We start from the raw sequence: 21133 nt of genomic DNA, 5'->3' as shown, positions 1-21133 counted from the left end.
AGTATTTCGTATCAAACTTTATAAAAAATTTATTTATTAGTATTGTGTTTAAGGGGAGGGCGGCCCAAATTAATTTTTACCTAAATAATAATATTTTTTTATTAGTATTATGTTTGACGGGAAAGTAGCTAAAACAATTTTTTGTCTAAATTTATAAAAAATTCATAACGCCGCCGCGAAGCGCGGCTTTTTTCACTAGTATATATATAAAGGAGGATGCGGACGTCTCTAGAATTGTTCGATTCAGTCTTCTAATTTTTCTTAAATTTCGGAGAGAAAATATAGTTATAATTCAAAAAATCAGGTTCAAGAATTCTAAAAGTAATACAACTCTTTTCTTATCGAATTCCAAAGATGATACAATTCTTTTCTTATTTAGTATTTCTTATTGAATTCTAAAGATGAGATAATTATTTTCTTATTTAGTAATCCTAATAGAAATAGGATTATATTTATTCAAACTAACAAAATCATAGATAAAATACAATTTATATTTAAGATTTGTAAGGTAATACGTACAATTGTTATTATCGATTTAGTCTTATAATTTTCTTAAATTTCGAATAGAAAATAAAGGATTGTAAAGATAATAATCATTAAAAAAACTGATAGCAACAAAAATTACAACCATAAAAGAATAATAATTTTTAACTAATAAATAGGCATCAAAAAATAAAAATAATTAACAAATAAAATAATATATAAAAAATAGGAATCATATATTAATTTTATGATAATGTAAATGGGTCTTGATTAGTATTGTGTTTGACGGGCATGGGAGGCGGCCCAAACTAATTTTTATCTAAATAATAATAAATTTTCTATTAGTATTATGTTTGACGGGAAAGCCGCTAAATTTTTTTTTTTATAAAAGAATAATAATTTTTAACTAATAAATAGGAATCAAAAAATAAAAATAATTAACAAATAAAATAATATATAAAAAATAGGTATCATATAGTGATTTTATGATAATGTAAATGGTTCTTTATTAGTATTTCGTTTGACAGGCACGGGAGGCGGCCCAAACTAATTTTTATCCAAATAATAATAAATTTTCTATTAGTATTATGTTTGACGGTAAAGTCGCTAAAATAATTTTTTATCTATGTTATAATATATTTTTTTTGTTACACAATTCAAAATAATCTTTAAATTTGTCATAATTAGAATAATTTTTATTAGTATTGTGTTTGACAGTAAAACGACTCAAACTAATATCTAAATTATAATGTTTTGTTATAAGTATTGTGTTAGACAAGAGAACGGCTCAAACTAATTTTAATCTAAATTATAATATTTAATTTATCATAAAAATAATAATTATGGATTAATATTGTCTTTGACGGGAGGGGGGTTCGAACTAATTTTATTGTTAGTAAACAAATTCTTATATCAATTATAATATTTTTTATTTGTGATATGTTTAATGGAAAGATGACTCAAAATAATTTTTATCCTATTATAATTCTGATTCATATCAAAATTTATCACGCCGCCGCGCTTCAAAAATTATTCGAAAATATATTAATATATGACTTATTAAAATCTTAAAGTCCTAAACAAATGTTTATACTAATTATAATATTTTTTATTAATGATATGTTTAACGGGAACATGACTCGAAATAATTTTTATGCAATTATAATATTAATTCGTATTAAAATTTATAAAAAAATATTCTTAATTAGTATTGTGTTTGAGGGGAGGGCGGTCCAAATTAATTTTTATCTAAATAATAAAAAAATTATTAGTATTATGTTTGACGGGAAAACGGTTAAAACAATTTTTTACCTAAGTTATAATGTATTTTTTTTATTAAAACGGGACCATGACTTAAATTAATTTTTATCTAATTATATCTTTAACTTTATTATAATTATAATAATTTTTTATTTGTATTGTATTTGACGGTAGGGCGACTAAAACTAATTTTTTATTAGTATTGTGTCTGATAGGAGGGCCACTTAAACAAATTTTTATACTAATCACAAATTTTTATACTAATCATAATATTTTTTATTAGTGATATGTTTAACCGGAACATGACTCAAAATATTTTTTATGCTATTATAATATTAATTCATATCAGAATTTTTACAGAATTTATAACGCCGCCGCAAGGCGTCTCTAGAATTGTTCGATTCAGTCTTCTAATTTTTTTTAAATTTCGGAGAGAAAATACAATTATAATTCAAAAATATGGTTCAAGAATTCTAAAAGTAATACAACTCTTTTCTTATTGAATTTTAAAGATGATACAATTCTTTTTCTTTTTTATTTACTACTTCTTATTGAATTCTAAAGATGATACAATTCTTTTCACTTTGGATTTTAAAGGTAATACAATTTTTTTCTTACTTAAGAATTCTAAAAGGAGTTGGATTATATTTATTTAACAATCATAGATAAAATACAATTTATATTTAGGATTTTTTTTTTAACTTAGAAACCCGCAGCCGCTACCCTTCGGGTTATTTGTAGGGTAATACGTACGATTTTTATTTTCGATTTAGCCTTAAAATTTTATTTTTAATTTCGTATAGAAAATTAAGGATTGTAAAGATATTAATCATTAAAAAAACTAATAGTAAAAAATTGGGTACATAAAAGAATAATAATTTTTAACTAATAAATAGGAATCATAAAATAAAAATAATTAACAAAAAAATAGGATATATAAAATAAGAATCATATATTAATTTTATAATAATGTAAATGATTCTTAATTAGTATTGTGTTTGACGGGAGACGGCCCAAACTAATTTTTATCTAAACAATAATAATTTTTCTATTAGTATTATGTTTGACGGGAAAGTGGCTAATATAATTTTTATCTATGTTATAATTTTTTTTTTTTTGTTAAAACGGCGGTTCCAAATAATTACAAAAAAAATAGGATATATGAAATAGGAATCATATATTGATTCTATAATAATGTAAATGATTCTTGATTAGTATTGTGTTTGATGGGCACGGGAGGCGGCCCAAACTAATTTTTATCTAAATAATAATAATTTTTCTATTAGTATTATGTTTGACGGAAAATGACTAATATAATTTTTATCTATGTTATAATATTTTTTTTGTTAAAACGGCGGCTCAAAATAATTTTTATCCAATTATAATTTTTAATTTTATCATAATTAGAATAATTTTTATTAGTATTGTGTTTGACAGTATGGCGACTCAAACTAATATCTAAATTATAATATTTTGTTATTAGTATTGTGTTTGACAAGAGAGCTGCTCAAATTAATTTTGATTTAAATTATAATATTTAATTTTATCATAAAAATAATAATTATGAATTAATATTGTCTTTCATGTAATTTTATTATTAATATTGTGTTTGACAAGATGACCACTTAAACAAATTTCTTTACTAATTATAATATTTTTTTTATTAGTGATATGTTTAACGGAAAGATGACTCAAATTTTATGTTATTATAATATTAATTCGTATCAAAATTTATAACGCCGCCGCGAAGCGCGGCTTTATTCACTAGTTTTCCTAATAAGAAACACAAACATAGAGAAATTTGGCCACATAAATGGTACCCATTTTAAAAAAAAAAAATCAACAAACAAACAAATGATACTTTAACTTCACAAACACATTCAAAAAAGTCAAGCTCAAACCTAAATTAACCCAACCAAACGAGCCGAACGGAGCTCTATCCAATTTGGAATTACTTTTAGAAATGTTTCTGGGTTTCAAGAGACTGGCTTATCCATGCTCCAGCGATTTTGGCGTTTGCCAGATACATTGCTAACGACAGGTGCACATGAGGTCGTGAACTTCTCCCTTGAAGCACTCCACTTATTCGTTGCTTGCTGTTCAGACACAAAATTTACTCTATTTCTCGCGCCATCTGCCTTCCTCCTGGACTGATTCTTTTGGTAGTTGGTGCCCTGAAACTGTGAGTATTCATGCCTTGGCATGTAATTATTGTTATAATACCTACTATCTGGTGGAAGGTAACCACTGTGCTCCGGCACACAAAATCCTTGATCAATATTTCCAGTGTCCCCCCCTTTGCGTGGATGCTCTGCATACGATGAACCCTTGCATGGATGCTCTCCATACGATGAACCCCCATATATTGCATTAGGATCTTCCTCCACATACTCTTGTGCATTACTATTTCCATAATGATACCAACCCTGGGAATCATTCCAACCATCTCCCCATCCACTGGGACCACTACACCCCCAACCATCTCCCCATCCGTAACCTCCCATGGGTGTGTTATTATTGTCATACCAACCCCAGGCATTGTAGCCTGAATCTGTCCATGCATTGCCTTCAACAGGTCCATCGTTTTGACTAACCTTTTGTTCCCAAGGTTTATCTCCGTCTATGTTAGATGAAATATTAGGATTTTCCTTAGATTCTTCCACAACATCTCCCCAACCTGTACTCGAGAATCCTTGATCTTGTAAGAAACTGTCACCAAAAATCACGATATTCTCACGTTTCCTTGCTGTATCAACATCCACTGGTTTCTTCACCAAGTCATGTAGCAGGTCTTGATCAACGCGGCAATCCCAGTCAATTTCATCAATATATTCATCAGGATCTGGCATTTCTATCTCACAAGGAAGACCATGTGTCTCTGCGTAGTACCTCATCTTGGCATTGTCAAATGCTTCTTTCGCAGCAGTATCATCCCAATTAACCACATTGTCATGGCAGTGCATATACTTCTTAGCATCCACGATCCTGTTCCACGGAACTTTACAAATTGAAGTGCAAAACTTCTTCTCCCATGAAGGGACAGTTTGTTGCCAATCACCTGTAGAGATATGATCAGCATTATCCTTAATTCTACTTATCATTCTCGGGATTCGAAAACTACATACTGAGAAGTGAGGGTGGAAAAAAGGAAACAAAGTAAGGCACCAAGACATGAACAAAGTTCATGAATACTGCATCGTAAGAACTAGTTAAAGACTAATGACAGTAGAAATAACAAAAATTAGATGTGACAAACAGGACATTGTGCCTTCAAAGTTATTCCACATAATTAGCAAGAACGATTACTGATTTCTAACCTCCTGCTTACTATATAGTTCTTTGCAGGTCAATATACATGACTACCAACTTTTAATTAATTTGTTATTATATTGTAATTCTACTAAATTACCATTAACAACATAACAAACATAACATTACTCCGGAAGGGACCAATCACCAGTTACATACAGTCTTACACAATTAAAATTACAGAATAGCCCTCAGCACAAGAATCAAATATAGCTTAGATTAGTATATATTAACAGGATACAATTACATCGAAAGGCATAATTACTAGAGACCAAATAACAGCCAAATCATACAAAAAGTACACACCATCAAAATATTATCCAAGGGACCAACTAATGGCATACAAAAGATATGAACTTTAAAATTTATTTGCTGAAACAATTCACATTAGGGCACAAAAACCTTAAGATTTCAAAAGAAAAGACACAAGAACCTTAAAACTACAACATCCCAGATTAAAGAAAACAGTAGCACATTACAGCCTGATTCACATCTGGCGAAGATAAAAATGTAAGCCGGCCTTAAATTCCAACATTGCAAGTTCTAAGTTCTAAGTGCTAACTACAGATAAGACAAAAAGGTTCATCTTCACTAAACTGCCATCTAAAAATCCACACGAAATTCACAATTCAAAACCCTTAAAAAATCCTAACAAAATTCATCACAAAATTTACACAAACAAACAGCACAAATCTCATAGGAAAAAAAAAATCACTGTACATTGACATAAAGAAAAAATTTAACAGAGACAAAAACACACACACACAAAATAAGAAAAAAAACAGAGTGTACACATACCTCCAGATGACTTTCTATTAGCTTTTGTAGCTTCTTGATTATACTTATCTCCCCTGTATCTTCTCCTACCCTCCATCAAACTGAAATCTACAAAACAAATCAACAACAACAAAACAAACCAATAAATCAAACAGCCCTTAAGAACACACAAAAAAACAGTAAACAAAAAATCAAAATCTTTACAAATTAAATCAAGAAACCAATAAACCTGAAAAGGGCTCTTCAAAATCAACCAAAAACAACTGAATTCAACAATTCGCCAACTGGGTCTCGTCTATCTTGACTGTTTGTTGAAAACTAAAGATGACCATCTTAATTTAAGACAAAAGGGTTGCTCAAAAGCTTGCAAATTGGAAACGAAACCGCCTACACGAAATATATATAAAAAAAAGAGAGGGGGTGAAAAACGTTTTTGATTGTCGAATAGAAATGATAAGTCTGTGTAACGTTTGAAGCGTACAGGGGTATTTATAAGAAGGGGATTATTGTTGTGAGATTTTCTGGAATGATGACGAAAATGAACCCACTGTTCTTTTGCTTTCACACGCCTTTTTCTTTCCTATGTTGTCACTGCTTTGTGTTTATTACCTACTTGTACTGATCCAAAAAAACATGTTTTTAATAAAAAAAATATATTTTTTATGGGTTTCGATATTTTCTAAATTAAGAGGCTTTCGAAAAATTGAGAAAATGGGTAAACGAGATGAATAAGCAAACAGTATTAAATGTTGAAATGTTAATTTTGGATATTTGAGATATTGTGATGAATGCATTCACCATTCTAGATATTTGTGTGTTTTGGGCTCTTGGCTCGCTTGCATATGGGCTCTAGTGCTATTCAACACGTGTTAACGGATACTCAGAAAATTAAAACGCAAAGTTTAAAATATAAACATTTACATTTTAGGCAACGAGAAAATATTAAGAGATCGTTTGAGTGAGTTTAAAATTATTTAGAGATACATTAAAATACATATTAATATATATTTTGAACTCATATTAATAATAATAAAATCTTTTGTATACACATAGACCTTCAAATTAATATTATTATTTATTTGTTACATTATTTAGGAAAAAATTTGAAAACAAGATTTGGGGGAAGCAGTGCTCTTTTCCTCATCACTGTCTTCCATGCCCAAGAACACTAGCAGGAAAGATTCCCACCTGCAAGCTCTCGCTGAATTTCCCCCCACCGCAATGTTTTGATGTCAAATACAGTAACTCTATTCTATCATTCATGATCATGAGTATAAGACAATGTCAAATTAATCCGTAATATAATAAGAAAATCCTGCATAGTGCATCCCAAAATATTTTATATCTTTTATCATCTATAATAACAGAAATAACTATTTTTGCTGTTTGATGTGTTTTTCCGTGCGATAACTCGTAGAGAGTGTGAATTGAATTACTCCCTCCGTTTCAAATTAGATGTCCACTTTAAAAAAATCACACAGTTTAAGAAAAGTGGTTGTTTACAAATTAATTGCATTAAATGATCAAAATATGTGGAGTGAGATTGATTTAGAAAATATAAATAAGTAATATGTGTAGTAGAATTGACTTTGGAAATATAAAATTGTATTGAAAGTTGAAATAGACAAGTATTTTGAAACAAATTTTTTTTTTGAAAGTAGACATGTAAATTGAAACGAAGGGAGTATTATTATTTTTTTTTTGGAGTTTGGACGAGTGAGGATTTTCAATTGACCTGTGTGGACTATACAGTAGTAACGCGTGTTTCTTTCACTGCTACTTTTAGGTGCACAACTCGGCTCCTTCAAATTTCTAACCACTCTAAACAACTTCTTTACAAAACTAACCATCCTTTTTTTCACTTCACAAAACTGACCACCCTAATTCATTCACTCCTCGGGCGAACATAAAATTAAAGGGCTTTATATGTTCGCCCCTTCCTCGGGCGAACATCACAAAAAAATATATATATGTTCGCCCTTCCCTCGGGCGAACATACAAGGACTCTAAACTCCTCATACAAGGACCTGCACCACCTGCAGCTGTGTCGGAGTTTGAGTCTCCAAAGTTGTATATATATATGGCTGGTATTTTACAGTCTTGAGAATCTGTAGCCGCACCCTTCACTTGCAAAATTAATATAAATGCATACAAAATTCTGAGGAACAACATTTTGTTGAGGGAGCACACATGCTTTTGCCATTTATATATTGTATCCACATCTATCAAAACCTTGTTTAACCGGTGTTACAAAAATGGGGAATCGGACCAAATCGGTTGAGCTACCGATTCAGGGATTAATCGGAAATCGGGGATTAATCGAAAGGATTAATCGGTGTGAAAATCGGATTTATTTTAATATAAAAATATTATTTAATATTTAGTTATTATTATATTAGCTATTTAGTAACTAATATATTTGCTATATTCATAAACTTTATAATTACTCATATTTAAAGTAATATGGTATTTTAATTCTAATAATTTATCACATATACTTCGATTAAGAAATATATATAAGGATTAATCGGATTTCAAAAATCGGATCGGTGGCCAACCTTGCAGGGGATTAATCGGTGTGGAAAAATTTAATTTATAAATAATAAATTAAAATTTTCAATTAAATAAAATTTGAAAAAAAATTCAATTTTTTTTTAAAATACTAGCAAAATAATCACACGAGAGCTTCTGATGCTAGTATTTTAAAAAAAATTGAATTTTTTTTTCAAATTTTATTTAATTGAAAATTTTAATTTATTATTTATAAATTAAATTTTTCCACACCATTTAAAATATATTTAAAAAATTTCTAAATAATTAAAAAGCTCTCGTGCCTTGCACGGGCTATAAGCTAGTATTTTAAAAAAAATTGAAATTTTTTTTCAAATTTTATTTAATTGAAAATTTTAATTTATTATTTATAAATTAAATTTTTCCACACCATTTAAAATATATTTAAAAAATTTCTAAATAATTAAAAAGCTCTCGTGCCTTGCACGGGCTATAAGCTAGTATTTTAAAAAAAAATTGAATTTTTTTTTCAAATTTTATTTAATTGAAAATTTTAATTTATTATTTATAAATTAAATTTTTCCACACCGATTAATCCCCTGCAAGGTTGGCCACCGATCCGATTTTTGAAATCCGATTAATCCTTATATATATTTCTTAATCGAAGTATATGTGATAAATTATTAGAATTAAAATACCATATTACTTTAAATATGAGTAATTATAAAGTTTATGAATATAGCAAATATATTAGTTACTAAATAGCTAATATAATAATAACTAAATATTAAATAATATTTTTATATTAAAATAAATCCGATTTTCACACCGATTAATCCTTTCGATTAATCCCCGATTTCCGATTAATCCCTGAATCGGTAGCTCAACCGATTTGGTCCGATTCCCCATTTTTGTAACACCGGTTAAACAAGGTTTTGATAGATGTGGATACAATATATAAATGGCAAAAGCATGTGTGCTCCCTCAACAAAATGTTGTTCCTCAGAATTTTGTATGCATTTATATTAATTTTGCAAGTGAAGGGTGCGGCTACAGATTCTCAAGACTGTAAAATACCAGCCATATATATATACAACTTTGGAGACTCAAACTCCGACACAGCTGCAGGTGGTGCAGGTCCTTGTATGAGGAGTTTAGAGTCCTTGTATGTTCGCCCGAGGGAAGGGCGAACATATATATATTTTTTTGTGATGTTCGCCCGAGGAAGGGGCGAACATATAAAGCCCTTTAATTTTATGTTCGCCCGAGGAGTGAATGAATTAGGGTAGTCAGTTTTGTGAAGTGAAAAAAAAGGTGGTTAGTTTTGTAAAGAAGTTGTTTAGGGTGGTTAGAAATTTGAAGGAGCCGCACAACTCATTGAACGACAACTCCTTGATAGCTTGATTGTTGATTTGACCCTGACAACCTTTGGGCGTTGTTTGGCCGACTTTAGAAAATATTTCTCTTCTACTCCCTCTGTCCCAGTCAATTGTATACGTTTCTTTTTCACTGCTCGACACGCTTTTTAAGGCTCTTATAAAACATAGTTCCACAACTTATTTTTAAGATTTTCTTTTTTTGTATAAAAATATAAATGTTATACTTTTATACAAAAAAAGAAAATCTTAAAAATAATTTACAGAACTATACTATATTGAAGCATTAAAATCCGTGCCGCGCCCCCGTCCCCCAATGTATACTATTGACTGGGACGGAGGGAGTACTCTTTTCCTGTTATATTTTACTTTTAAATATCGCCAAAAACTACTCGTCCGTACTATGTACTCTCATCCTTCTCGTTTCTTTACATTTTTTTTCAATTATCCGATATGTATTTTTAAGACGCATATAAAATATAGTTATATAAGTTTTTTTTTTGCAAATTTCCTTTTTTATATAAAAATTTAGATAGTAATATTTATTCAGAAGAAAAAAAAATTAAATTATTTATCAAACTATATTTTATGAGTATTAGAATGCGTGAAGGGACGGAGGGAGTAACAGCCTAGCAGCTAGAATTGTGATTATTATAAAAGTTTTATTCTTATTTATAAAACATCGATTACATAAACACACAGGGTTTAGGGTGTTCATAATTCGGTGAAACTGATTAAACTGATAAAACCGTATTATTTTGTCGTTGACTCAACCCGATATTATTTAAACCTTATTTCAAATGAATTAAATATTTAAAAAATCAAATTAAATAGGTTGGATCAGGGTTTTGATAATTTAACCCAATTCAACCCGAAATATATTATGCACTAATAAGTCATACTACTAGTTTATTACTTGAGTTAAAGTTTAGATTTTTTTATATTAATATGTCACATAATGAAATTATGAATTATATTTAATACTTAATATTTTATTTATATGTAATTTATAAATCGCAGTGTGTTGTGATTGCATACGTGGCAATCAATTGTATAAGTATATATTAAACTAGTGAAAAAAGCCGCCCTTCGCGGCGGCGTTATAAATTTTGTATATATTTTAATACGAACTATTATTATAATAGTAAAAAATTATTTTGAGTCATCTTCCTATCAAACATATCACTTATAAAAAAATATTATAATTAGTATAAAAATTTGTTTAAGTGGTCATCCTCTCAAACACAATACTAATAATAAAATTAGTTCGAACCGCCCTCACGTCAAAGATAATATTAATCCATAATTATTATTTTTATGATAAAATTTAATATTATAATTTAGATCAAAATTAGTTTGATCCGTCCTCTTATCAAACACAATACTAATAACAAAATATTATAATTTAGATATTAGTTTGAATCGCCTTAGTGTCAAACACAATACTAATAAAAATTATTCTAATTATGATAAAATTAAAGATTATAATTGGATAAAAATTATTTTGAACCGTGGTCCCGTTTAAAACAAAAAATATATAATAAAATAGATAAAAAATAATTTTAGTCACTTTCCCGTCAAACATAATACTAATAGAATATTTATCATTATTTAGATAATAATTAGTTTGGGCCGCCCTCCCCTCAAATACAATACTAATCAAGAATCATTAATTATGATAAAATCATAATTATAATTGGAAAATATATCTAATTTCATAGATTTTAGGTATTATATTTTTCTTTAAGATTCATGTTTCTTAATTGTTTAGAATTATCTCTCTTTTCTTTTAAGAGTCTTATTTCATCACTACTTAGAATTTCATAGATTTTAACTATTATATTTTTGTTAAAATTCCTATTTCTTAACTACTTAGAATTATATCTCTTTTACGATTACTATTTTTTAGCTACTTTACCTATTTTCTCTTAAAATATTAGAAAATTTAAACGGAAAGTTTCTAAAGACTTCACATAACCTCTCCCGCGTATCCTCTCAAGAATCAATTATATCATGATAAAATTATAATTATAATTGGATAAATATATTCAATTTCATAGATTTTATTTATTAATTGTTTAGAATTATATCTCTTTTCTTTTAATATTCCTATTTGTTAACTATTTTGAATTTGACAAATTTTAGCTATTATATTTTTGTTAAGATTCCTATTTCTTAACTACTTAAAATTATATCTCTTTTATGATTACTGTTTTTAAACTAATTTATCAATTTTCTCTTAAAAAATTAAACGAAAGATTTTTAGAGATCCCACCTAACTGCCCTGCATCCTCCGAGTGGAATCTTGAAAACTAATGTGTAGCCTGTTCTCACAAACTATTAATGGGAGTTCTAGACGAAGGTAAGATGATATGCCACCAAATTCCATGTTTTGCTTCTCTCCACAATCATGTAGTTCAAGAATGAGATATGGGAGTTTTAAATTTATATAAATTAGATAGGCCGAATGTAAAATCTTTTTCTAACTAAATATGAAGAGATATTCTGGTAATTCTAAATTATCTTTTTCAATTAAATATGATGAGATATTCAGGTAATTCTAAATTATTTTAAAAAAATTTAGAGAACTCATTCTTAAAATAAAATCATGGAATAATTAAGATTTTGCAGCAGAATTCTAAATTTTAATAATTTCTATATTAATATGTAATTAAAAATTAAAATTTTATTACCTTTATGATTTCTAAATAAGAAAAAGAATTGTATTAATTTTATAATCTTTTTCTAGATTCTAGAATATTACTTTTAGAATCCAATAAGAAAAGAATTGTGTTATCTTTGGAATTCTTAAACTTGATTTTTTTGAAATTAGAAGACTGTTATCATTAGAATTCTTAAACTTGGTATTTTTTGAATTATAATTATATTTAATTAGAAGACTGTTATCTTTAGAATTCTTAAACTTGATTTTTTTAAATTATAATTATATTTTTATCCGAAATTTAAGAAAAATCAGAAGACTAAATCAAACAATTCTAGAGACACCCGCATCCTCCTTCTTACAAATCTTAAATATAAATTGTATTTTATCTATGATTTTGTTAGTTTGAATAAATATAATCCTATTTCTATTAGGATTACTAAATAAGAAAAGAATTGTCTCATCTTTAGAATTCAATAAGAAATACCAAATAAGAAAAGAACTGTATCATCTTTAGAATTTGATAAGAAAAGAGTTGTATTACTTTTAGAATTCTTGGACCTGATTTTTTGAATTATAATTATATTTTCTCTCCGAAATTCAAGAAAATTTAGAAGACGCAGGCAATGATATAACTGAACAACATATCAACAAATAATGGATAGCTTTTTTATATACCGCAGATCTTGATGGGGGCTTCAAGCTCCAACAAATTAGGCTGTTGGAGGAAAATTTCTCGAGCTGCGGCGCAGAGTTGTCGGATATCATTCTCAGAAAGCTGAACCTGCCTGGCAGTCCTGGCCTGCCGGAACTCCAAGAGCCTATTGATAATATCATCAAGAACAGCAGGGTCAATCCCCTGCTCATTTTGGGCCATAGATCTTCTTCACCCAATTAGCAGCTTAGGGTTTCAAGAAACACAAAGAAACCCTAAAAGATACAAACTTTTTCAATCTTCAGCTACAAAAATGAGTTGGGTATTGACGAAAATCCAATCTTTATCAAAAAGAATGGATAAATAGATAAATTGGCATATGGGTATTGAAATAGATGAAGAAAGAAATGATAAAAATAATGATAAAATAAAAGGGTAGAGAGAGAAAGGGGACTGCAACTCCGATGAGGCGGAGGTGCCTATATATATATTGTAGTATGTATTCTATGATCTACATTCGTCAGAGTCGATAAATCCGCTTCCCTCTCTCAAACATGCTCTGTCTCGTGTAGCTTTCATTGACCCTTTATAATTCAAACTAGTGAAAAAAGCCGCGCTTCGCGGCGGCTTGATAAATTTTGATATGAATCAGTATTATAATAGCATAAAAATTATTTTGAATCATCTTCCCATTAAACATATCACAAATAAAAAATATTATAATTGGTATAAAAATTTGTTTAAATGGTCATCCTGTCAAACACAATACTAATAATAAAATTAGTTCGAACCACCCTCCCGTCAAAGACAATATTAATCCATATTTATTATTTTTATGATAAAATTAAATACTATAATTTAGATCAAAATTAGTTTGAGCCGCTCTCTTATCAAACACAATACCAATAACAAAACATTATAATATAGATATTATTTTGAGTCGCCTTACTGTCAAACACATACTAATAAAAATTATTCTAATTATGATAAAATTAAAGATTATAATTTGATAAAAAGTATTTTAAACTGTGGTCTCGTTTTAACAAAAATATATATTATAACATAGATAAAAAACTATTTTAGCCACTTTCCCGTCAAACATTATACTAATAGAAAAATTATTATTATTTAGATAAAAATTAGTTTGGGCCGCCTCCCGTGCCCGTCAAACACAATACTGATCAACATTATCATAAAATCAATATATGATTCCTATTTTATATGTATTATTTTATATGTTAATTATTTTTATTTTTTGATTCCTATTTATTAGTTTAAAATTATTATTATTTTATGGTTCTAATATTTTTGGTATTAGTTTTTTAATGATTATTATCTTTACAATCACTTATTTTTTCTATTCGAAATTTAAGAAAATTATAAGATTAAATCGGAAATAAAAATTGTACGCATTACCTTACAAATCTTAAATATAAATTGTATTTTATCTATGATTATTAGTTTAAATAAATATAATCATATTCCTTTTGTCATTCCTAAATAAGAAAAAAATTGTATTACCTTTAGAATCCAGAAAAAAAAAAAAATTGTATTAAGTTTTGGAATCCTTCAACCTGATTTTTTTAATTATAATTATAATTGGATAAAAAATTATTTTGAATTGTGGTACCGTTTTAACAAAAAAAATATTATAACATAGATAAAAAAATATATTAGGCACTTTTCCGTCAAAAATAATACTAATATAAAATTTATTATTATTCAGATAAAAATTGGTTTGGGCCGCCTCCCGTGCCCGTCAAACACAATACTAATAAAGAATCATTTACATTATTATAAAATCAATATATGTTTCCTATTTTATATATCCTATTTTTTTGTTAATTATTTTTATTTTATAATTCCTATTTACTACTTAAATATAATAGATTGGAGATCTAAAATATTGTTGAGTAAATTTGACGTATTTATGATTTATGAGTTATTAAAAATGTAATAATAAAAATAAAAGTGATTTATGCCTGCTTGTTGATTTATGGGTAATTTTATTAATAAAAAATGAAAAAAATTTATGTCAAGAGAAAAAGTATTTCGAATTAATTCTGATTTTGAATCAGACTTATTTATAAATTTAAATCAGTTTTCATTATTACATAAATAACATTTTTCAATTTAAAATTTTAAAACAGTGGCGGAACCAGAGGGGGGCTAAGGGATGCTAGAGCCCCCTGACCTCGAAAAAACAGTTAATTTTTTTTTAAGCCCCCTCCTAAATTATCGATGTCAATATTAATTTTTTTTAGCCCCCTTAAATTATCGATGTCAATATAATTTTTTAACCCCTACTGAATTATTTTGTAAAATTGTCATAAAGAGGAACTTGTTTTGTAAAAAAATATTAAAACATGTGTAACTTTAAAATGCCTTAAAAACTGGACAAACACCGCGCTTCGCGGCGGCGTCATATTTTTTTTTAAAATTCTGATATGAACTAATGTTATAATAGCATAAAAATTTTTTTGAGTCATCTCCCCGTTAAACATATCACTAATTAAAAATATTATAATTATTATAAATATTTTCTTAAGTGGCCTCATTTAATATTCTATCAAACTATCAAGAATCTTTAGATGTATGATATATTAAGGTGTATTATCGTAAAACTTTGTTTGCTTCATAAAAGCCGTTTGATATAAGGTGTCATTAATTCGCGGCGGTGTGTAATATCTATTCATAAATTATGAAATAGAATAATATATGAAACTTGTAATATTAAAGATTATAATTGGATAAAAATTATTTTGAACCGTGGTCCTGTTTTAACAAAAAAATATATTATAACATAGATAAAAAAATTATTTTAGCCAATTCCCCGTTAAACTTAATACTAATAGAAAAATTATTATTATTTAGATAAAAATTAGTTTGGGCCGCCTCCCGTGCCTGTCAAATACAATACTAATAGAAAAATTATTATTATTTAGATAAAAATTAGTTTGGGCCGCCTAAACATAATACTAATCAAGAATCATTTTGATTATCATAAAATCAATATATGAATCCTATTTTATATATCCTATTTATTTATTATTATTATTATTTAATGATTCCTATTTATTAGTTAAAAAATATTATTCTAATTTTTGTGCTATTAGTTTTTTTTAATGATTATTATCTTTATAATCCTTAATTTTCTACTCGAAATTTAAGAAAATTATAAGACTTAAATCGAAAATAAATATTGTACGTATTACTTTATAAATTTTAAATATAAATTATATTTTATCTATGATTGTTAGTTTAAATAAATAAAATCTTATTTTTTTTAGGATTCTTAAATAAGAAGATCCTTGAATTTGATTTTTTGAATTATAATTTTATTTTCTATTCAAAATTCAAGAAAATTATAAGACTGAATCGAACTATTATCGAGATTCGTAAGTTCATGCATACTATTGAATGAGGTTGCGTGCGAAGATGTCAAAGATGTTTTATGTTATTTTCTTGTTGATCATTATGAAAGACGTAGAGTTTAGTGCTACGAACCTGTTTAGACAATGTGAGATTTTGGAAGATGTTGATTTTTGTTTTTTTAAATATATAATTTGAAAAAATTAATAAAATAAGATTATAAATTTTACAACTTTTTTTTTGAAAGAAAATTTTTATAACTTTTGAAAATAAGAATTGTATTTTTTTTAATTATATTTTTCTATAATTGTTATTTTGAATAAATAGAATCCTACTCTTTTATGATTTCTAAATAAGTAAAAGAATTGTACTATCTTTGCAATCCTTTTATCTATAAAATATTTGAATCTGGTTTTTAGATTATAATTTTATTTTCTATCCGAAATTTAAGAAAATTATAAACTGAATCGTACAATTCTACAAACGCCAACTTTATGATTCGGACATATTTAGATTATTTTTCTATATATCTTATCGAAAATAAAATTTTATAATATAAAATTCAACTACATTTTCAATATATCGTATCGAAAATAAGAATTGTATATATTACTTAACAAATAGTAATTATAAATTGTATTTTATCTATTATTATTAGTTTAAATAAATATAATCTTATTTCTTTTAAGATTACTATAAAAAGAATGGTATCATCTTTAGAATTCAATAAGAAATACTATTGTATCATCTTTAGAATTCAATAAGAAATACTAAATAAGAAAAGAATTGTATCATATTTATTTAGAATTCAATGAGAAAATAATTGTATCACCTTTAGAATTCTTGAACCTGATTTTTTGAATTATAACTATATTTTTTCTAAGTATTATAATAACATAGAAATTATTTGAGTCATCTTTTCGTTAAACATATCACAAATGAAAAATATTATAATTGGTATAAATATTTGTTTAAGTGGTCATCCTGTCAAACACAATACTAATAATAAAATTAGTTTGAACCTCCTTCCCGTCAAAGACAATATTAATCCATAATTATTATTTTTATGATAAAATTAAATACTATAATTTAGATCAAAATTAGTTTGAGCCGCTCTCTTATCAAACACAATACCAATAACAAAACATTATAATTTAGATATTAGTTTGAGTCGCCTTACTGCCAAACACATACTAATAAAAATTATTCTAATTATGATAAAATTAAAGATTATAATTGGACAAAAAGTATTTTGAACTGTGGTCCCGTTTTAACAAAAATATATACTATAACATAGATAAAAAATTATTTTAGCCACTTTCCTGTCAAACATAATACTAATAGAAAATTTATTATTATTTAGATAAAAATTAGTTAAGGCCGCCTCCCGTGCCCGTCAAACACAATACTAATCAACATTATCATAAAATCAATATATGATTCCTATTTTATATGTATTATTTTATATGTTAATTATTTTTATTTTTTGACTCCTATTTATTAGTTTAAAATTATTATTCTTTTATGGTTCTAATATTTTTGGTATTAGTTTTTTAATGATTATTATCTTTACAATCTTTTATTTTCTATTCGAAATTTAAGAACATTATAAGACTAAATCGGAAATAAAAATTGCACGTATTACCTTACAAATCTTAAATATAAATTGTATTTTATCTATGATTATTAGTTTAAATAAATATAATCATATTCCTTTTGGCATTCCTAGATAATAAAAAAATTGTATTACCTCTAGAATCCGAAAAAAAAAAGAATTATATTAACTTTTGAAATCCTTCAAGTTGATTTCTTTTAAACATAATCTTATTTCTTTTAGGATTACTAAATAAGAAAAGAATTATGTCATCTTTAGAATTCAATAAGAAATATTAAATAAAAAAGAAAAGAATTGTATCATCTTTAGAATTCAATAAGAAAAGAATTGTATCATCTTTAGAATTCTTGAATCTGATTTTTTAAATTACAACTATATTTTCTATCCGAAATTTAAGAAAATTCAGAAGACTGAATCGAGCAATTATAGGACGCTCGCATCCTCCTTTATATATCGCGCTTCGCGGCGGCGTGATAAATTTTGATATGAATTAGAATTATAATAGGATAAAAATTATTTTGAGTCATCTTCCCATTAAACATATCACAAATAAAAAATATTATAATTGATATAAAAATTTGTTTAAGTGATCATCCTGTCAAACACAATACTAATAATAAAATTAGTTCGAACCTCACTCCCGTCAAAGACAATATTAATCCATAATTATTATTTTTATGATAAATTAAATATTATAATTTAGATCAAAATTAGTTTGAGTCGCTCTCTTGTCAAACACAATACTTATAACAAAACATTACTCCCTCCATCTCATTTTAAGCGTCCTGTTTTGACTTATAACGGTCAAATTGACCAAATTTGACCAAGCATAAAAAACAAATTCATTATTATTTTGAAAAACTAAAAATTACATTTTATAGTATATTGTATGTATTTTATAATGACATAATTTTTTTTTACTTTTAAAAATTATATTATATGTGTAAATCTCAGTTAAAATTTGGTCAATTTAACCATTCAAAAGTTAAACAGGACACTTAAAATGGGATGGAGGAAGTATAATTTAGATATTAGTTTGAGTCGTTTTAGTGTCAAACACAATACTAATAAAAATTATTCTAATTATGACAAAATTAGAGATTATTTTAAATTGTGTAACAAAAAAATATATTATAACATAGATAAAAAATTATTTTAGCGACTTTACCGTCAAACATAATACTAATAGAAAATTTATTATTATTTGGATAAAAATTAGTTTGGGCCGCCTCCCGTGCCCGTCAAACGATATACTAATCAAGAACCATTTACATTATCATAAAATCAATATATGATACCTATTTTTTATATATTATTTTATTTGTTAATTATTTTTATTTTTTGATTCCAATTTATTAGTTAAAAATTATTATTCTTTTATAAAAATTATTTTAGCGACTTTCCCGTCAAACATAATACTAATAAAAAAATTATTATTATTTAGATAAAAATTAGTTTGGGCCGCCTCCCGTGCCCGTCAAACACAATACTAATCAAGACCCATTTACATTATCATAAAATTAATATATGATTCCTATTTTTTATATATTATTTTATTTGTTAATTTTTTTTATTTTTTGATGCCTATTTATTAGTTAAAAGTTATTATTCTTTTATGGTTCTAATTTTTGTTGCTATCAGTTTTTTTAATGATTATTATCTTTACAATCCTTTATTTTCTATTCGAAATTTAAGAAAATTATAAGAGTAAATCGATAATATAAATTGTACGTATTACCTTACAAATCTTAAATATAAATTGTATTTTATCTATGATTTTGTTAGTTTGAATAAATATAATCCTATTTCTATTAGGATTACTAAATAAGAAAAGAATTGTCTTATCTTTAGAATTCAATAAGAAATACTAAATAAGAAAAGAATTGTATCATCTTTAGAATTTGATAAGAAAAGAGTTGTATTACTTTTAGAATTCTTAAACCTGAATTTTTGAATTATAACTATATTTTCTATCCGAAATTTAAGAAAAATCAGAAGACTGAATCGAACGATTCTAGGGACGCCCGCATCCTCCTTTATATATATATATATTGATATATTGATTGATTGATGATTGATTAAGTTGTACGCCATATTGATTTTTGGACTTCTGAATTATTTTATCATTGATCGACAATATACAAATATATGTCACTAAATCCTACTTTTATATTTAACCTGATCAACTCCACCAACTCTATCCAGCCGGATCATCCAATACGATTTTAATGAGATTTATAATGACTTTGCAAGCGTGGCACGGACAGTATGTAAAAAAAAATTACTCCCTCCGTCCTATTTTAATTATTTTTGATTTTTTACACATATTTTAATTATTTTTTTAACATCTTAAAATACGTGTAAAAAAATCATATCTAAATATAATTTTTTTTATAAAATTTATATCAAATAAAAGTTTAGAATCTAAACTTTTATTTGATATAAGAATTGAATTTTTTTATTAAGCGTAGACATTGTCTTTTTACACCTCTAAATACGTGTTAAAAAGTTAAATATAGTTAAAATGGGACAGAAAGAGTATGTGGGATTAATATAAAGTTAAAAAATAAATAAATAAATAATATAATTTCTAAAGAAACAAATTCACTCCCCCGAACTTCATGCATTAAATTGTTTCAAGTTGATATTACTATTTATATTTTTAAATATATTTGATTAATATGACCTATAATTTTATTAATTTATTCAAGATACATAAACACGTAATATCATGTACTTGTCTTCGTTAGTTTCAAATTATATGATAAAATTTCATTAATACATATATCTAATATATTTTTTTCTTCTCATGTTTTGTAATTTTCAACTTGTATATGATATTTGTCTTTATCAGCGTCAAATTTATATGATAAAATATCATTAGTATATATATTTGTTACATCTTTTTCTTCTCATATTTTGTAATTTTCATTTCTCACAAGATACCATTTACATACAAATCTTGATTCGGGTCTTTGTTTTTTATATAAACTAGTTGAGAATTCGCGCGTTGCGGCGGCCTATAAAAATTATATTAATGATCCAATATTAATATTTATAGAATAAAATAATTTTATGACTGTCTATAAAAAGTATATTAATGTTTCAAGTTA

The 21133-nt window shown here is 26.3% G+C and overlaps 1 protein-coding gene across 1 annotated transcript; it reads right to left on the bottom strand.

Annotated features, from left to right (window-relative positions):
• Nucleotides 1–3582: 3582 nt before the first annotated feature.
• On the bottom strand, nt 3583–6374 carry LOC135147310 (uncharacterized). Its single transcript, XM_064080309.1, has 3 exons — nt 6059–6374; nt 5851–5937; nt 3583–4801 (listed from the first exon to the last, which is right to left on the bottom strand). Exons 2-3 carry the CDS (start codon nt 5924–5926, stop codon nt 3720–3722), a joined length of 1158 nt encoding a protein of 385 aa, XP_063936379.1. The 5' UTR covers nt 5927–5937; nt 6059–6374; the 3' UTR covers nt 3583–3719.
• Between the last annotated feature and the right edge of the window lie 14759 nt (nt 6375–21133).

Source organism: Daucus carota, chromosome 6 (genome assembly GCF_001625215.2).
Source record: "Daucus carota subsp. sativus chromosome 6, DH1 v3.0, whole genome shotgun sequence".
Lineage (NCBI taxonomy): Eukaryota > Viridiplantae > Streptophyta > Magnoliopsida > Apiales > Apiaceae > Daucus > Daucus carota.
The sequence above is the reverse complement of the archived record's forward strand: the minus strand, read 5'-3'. Positions and strand labels throughout refer to the sequence as shown.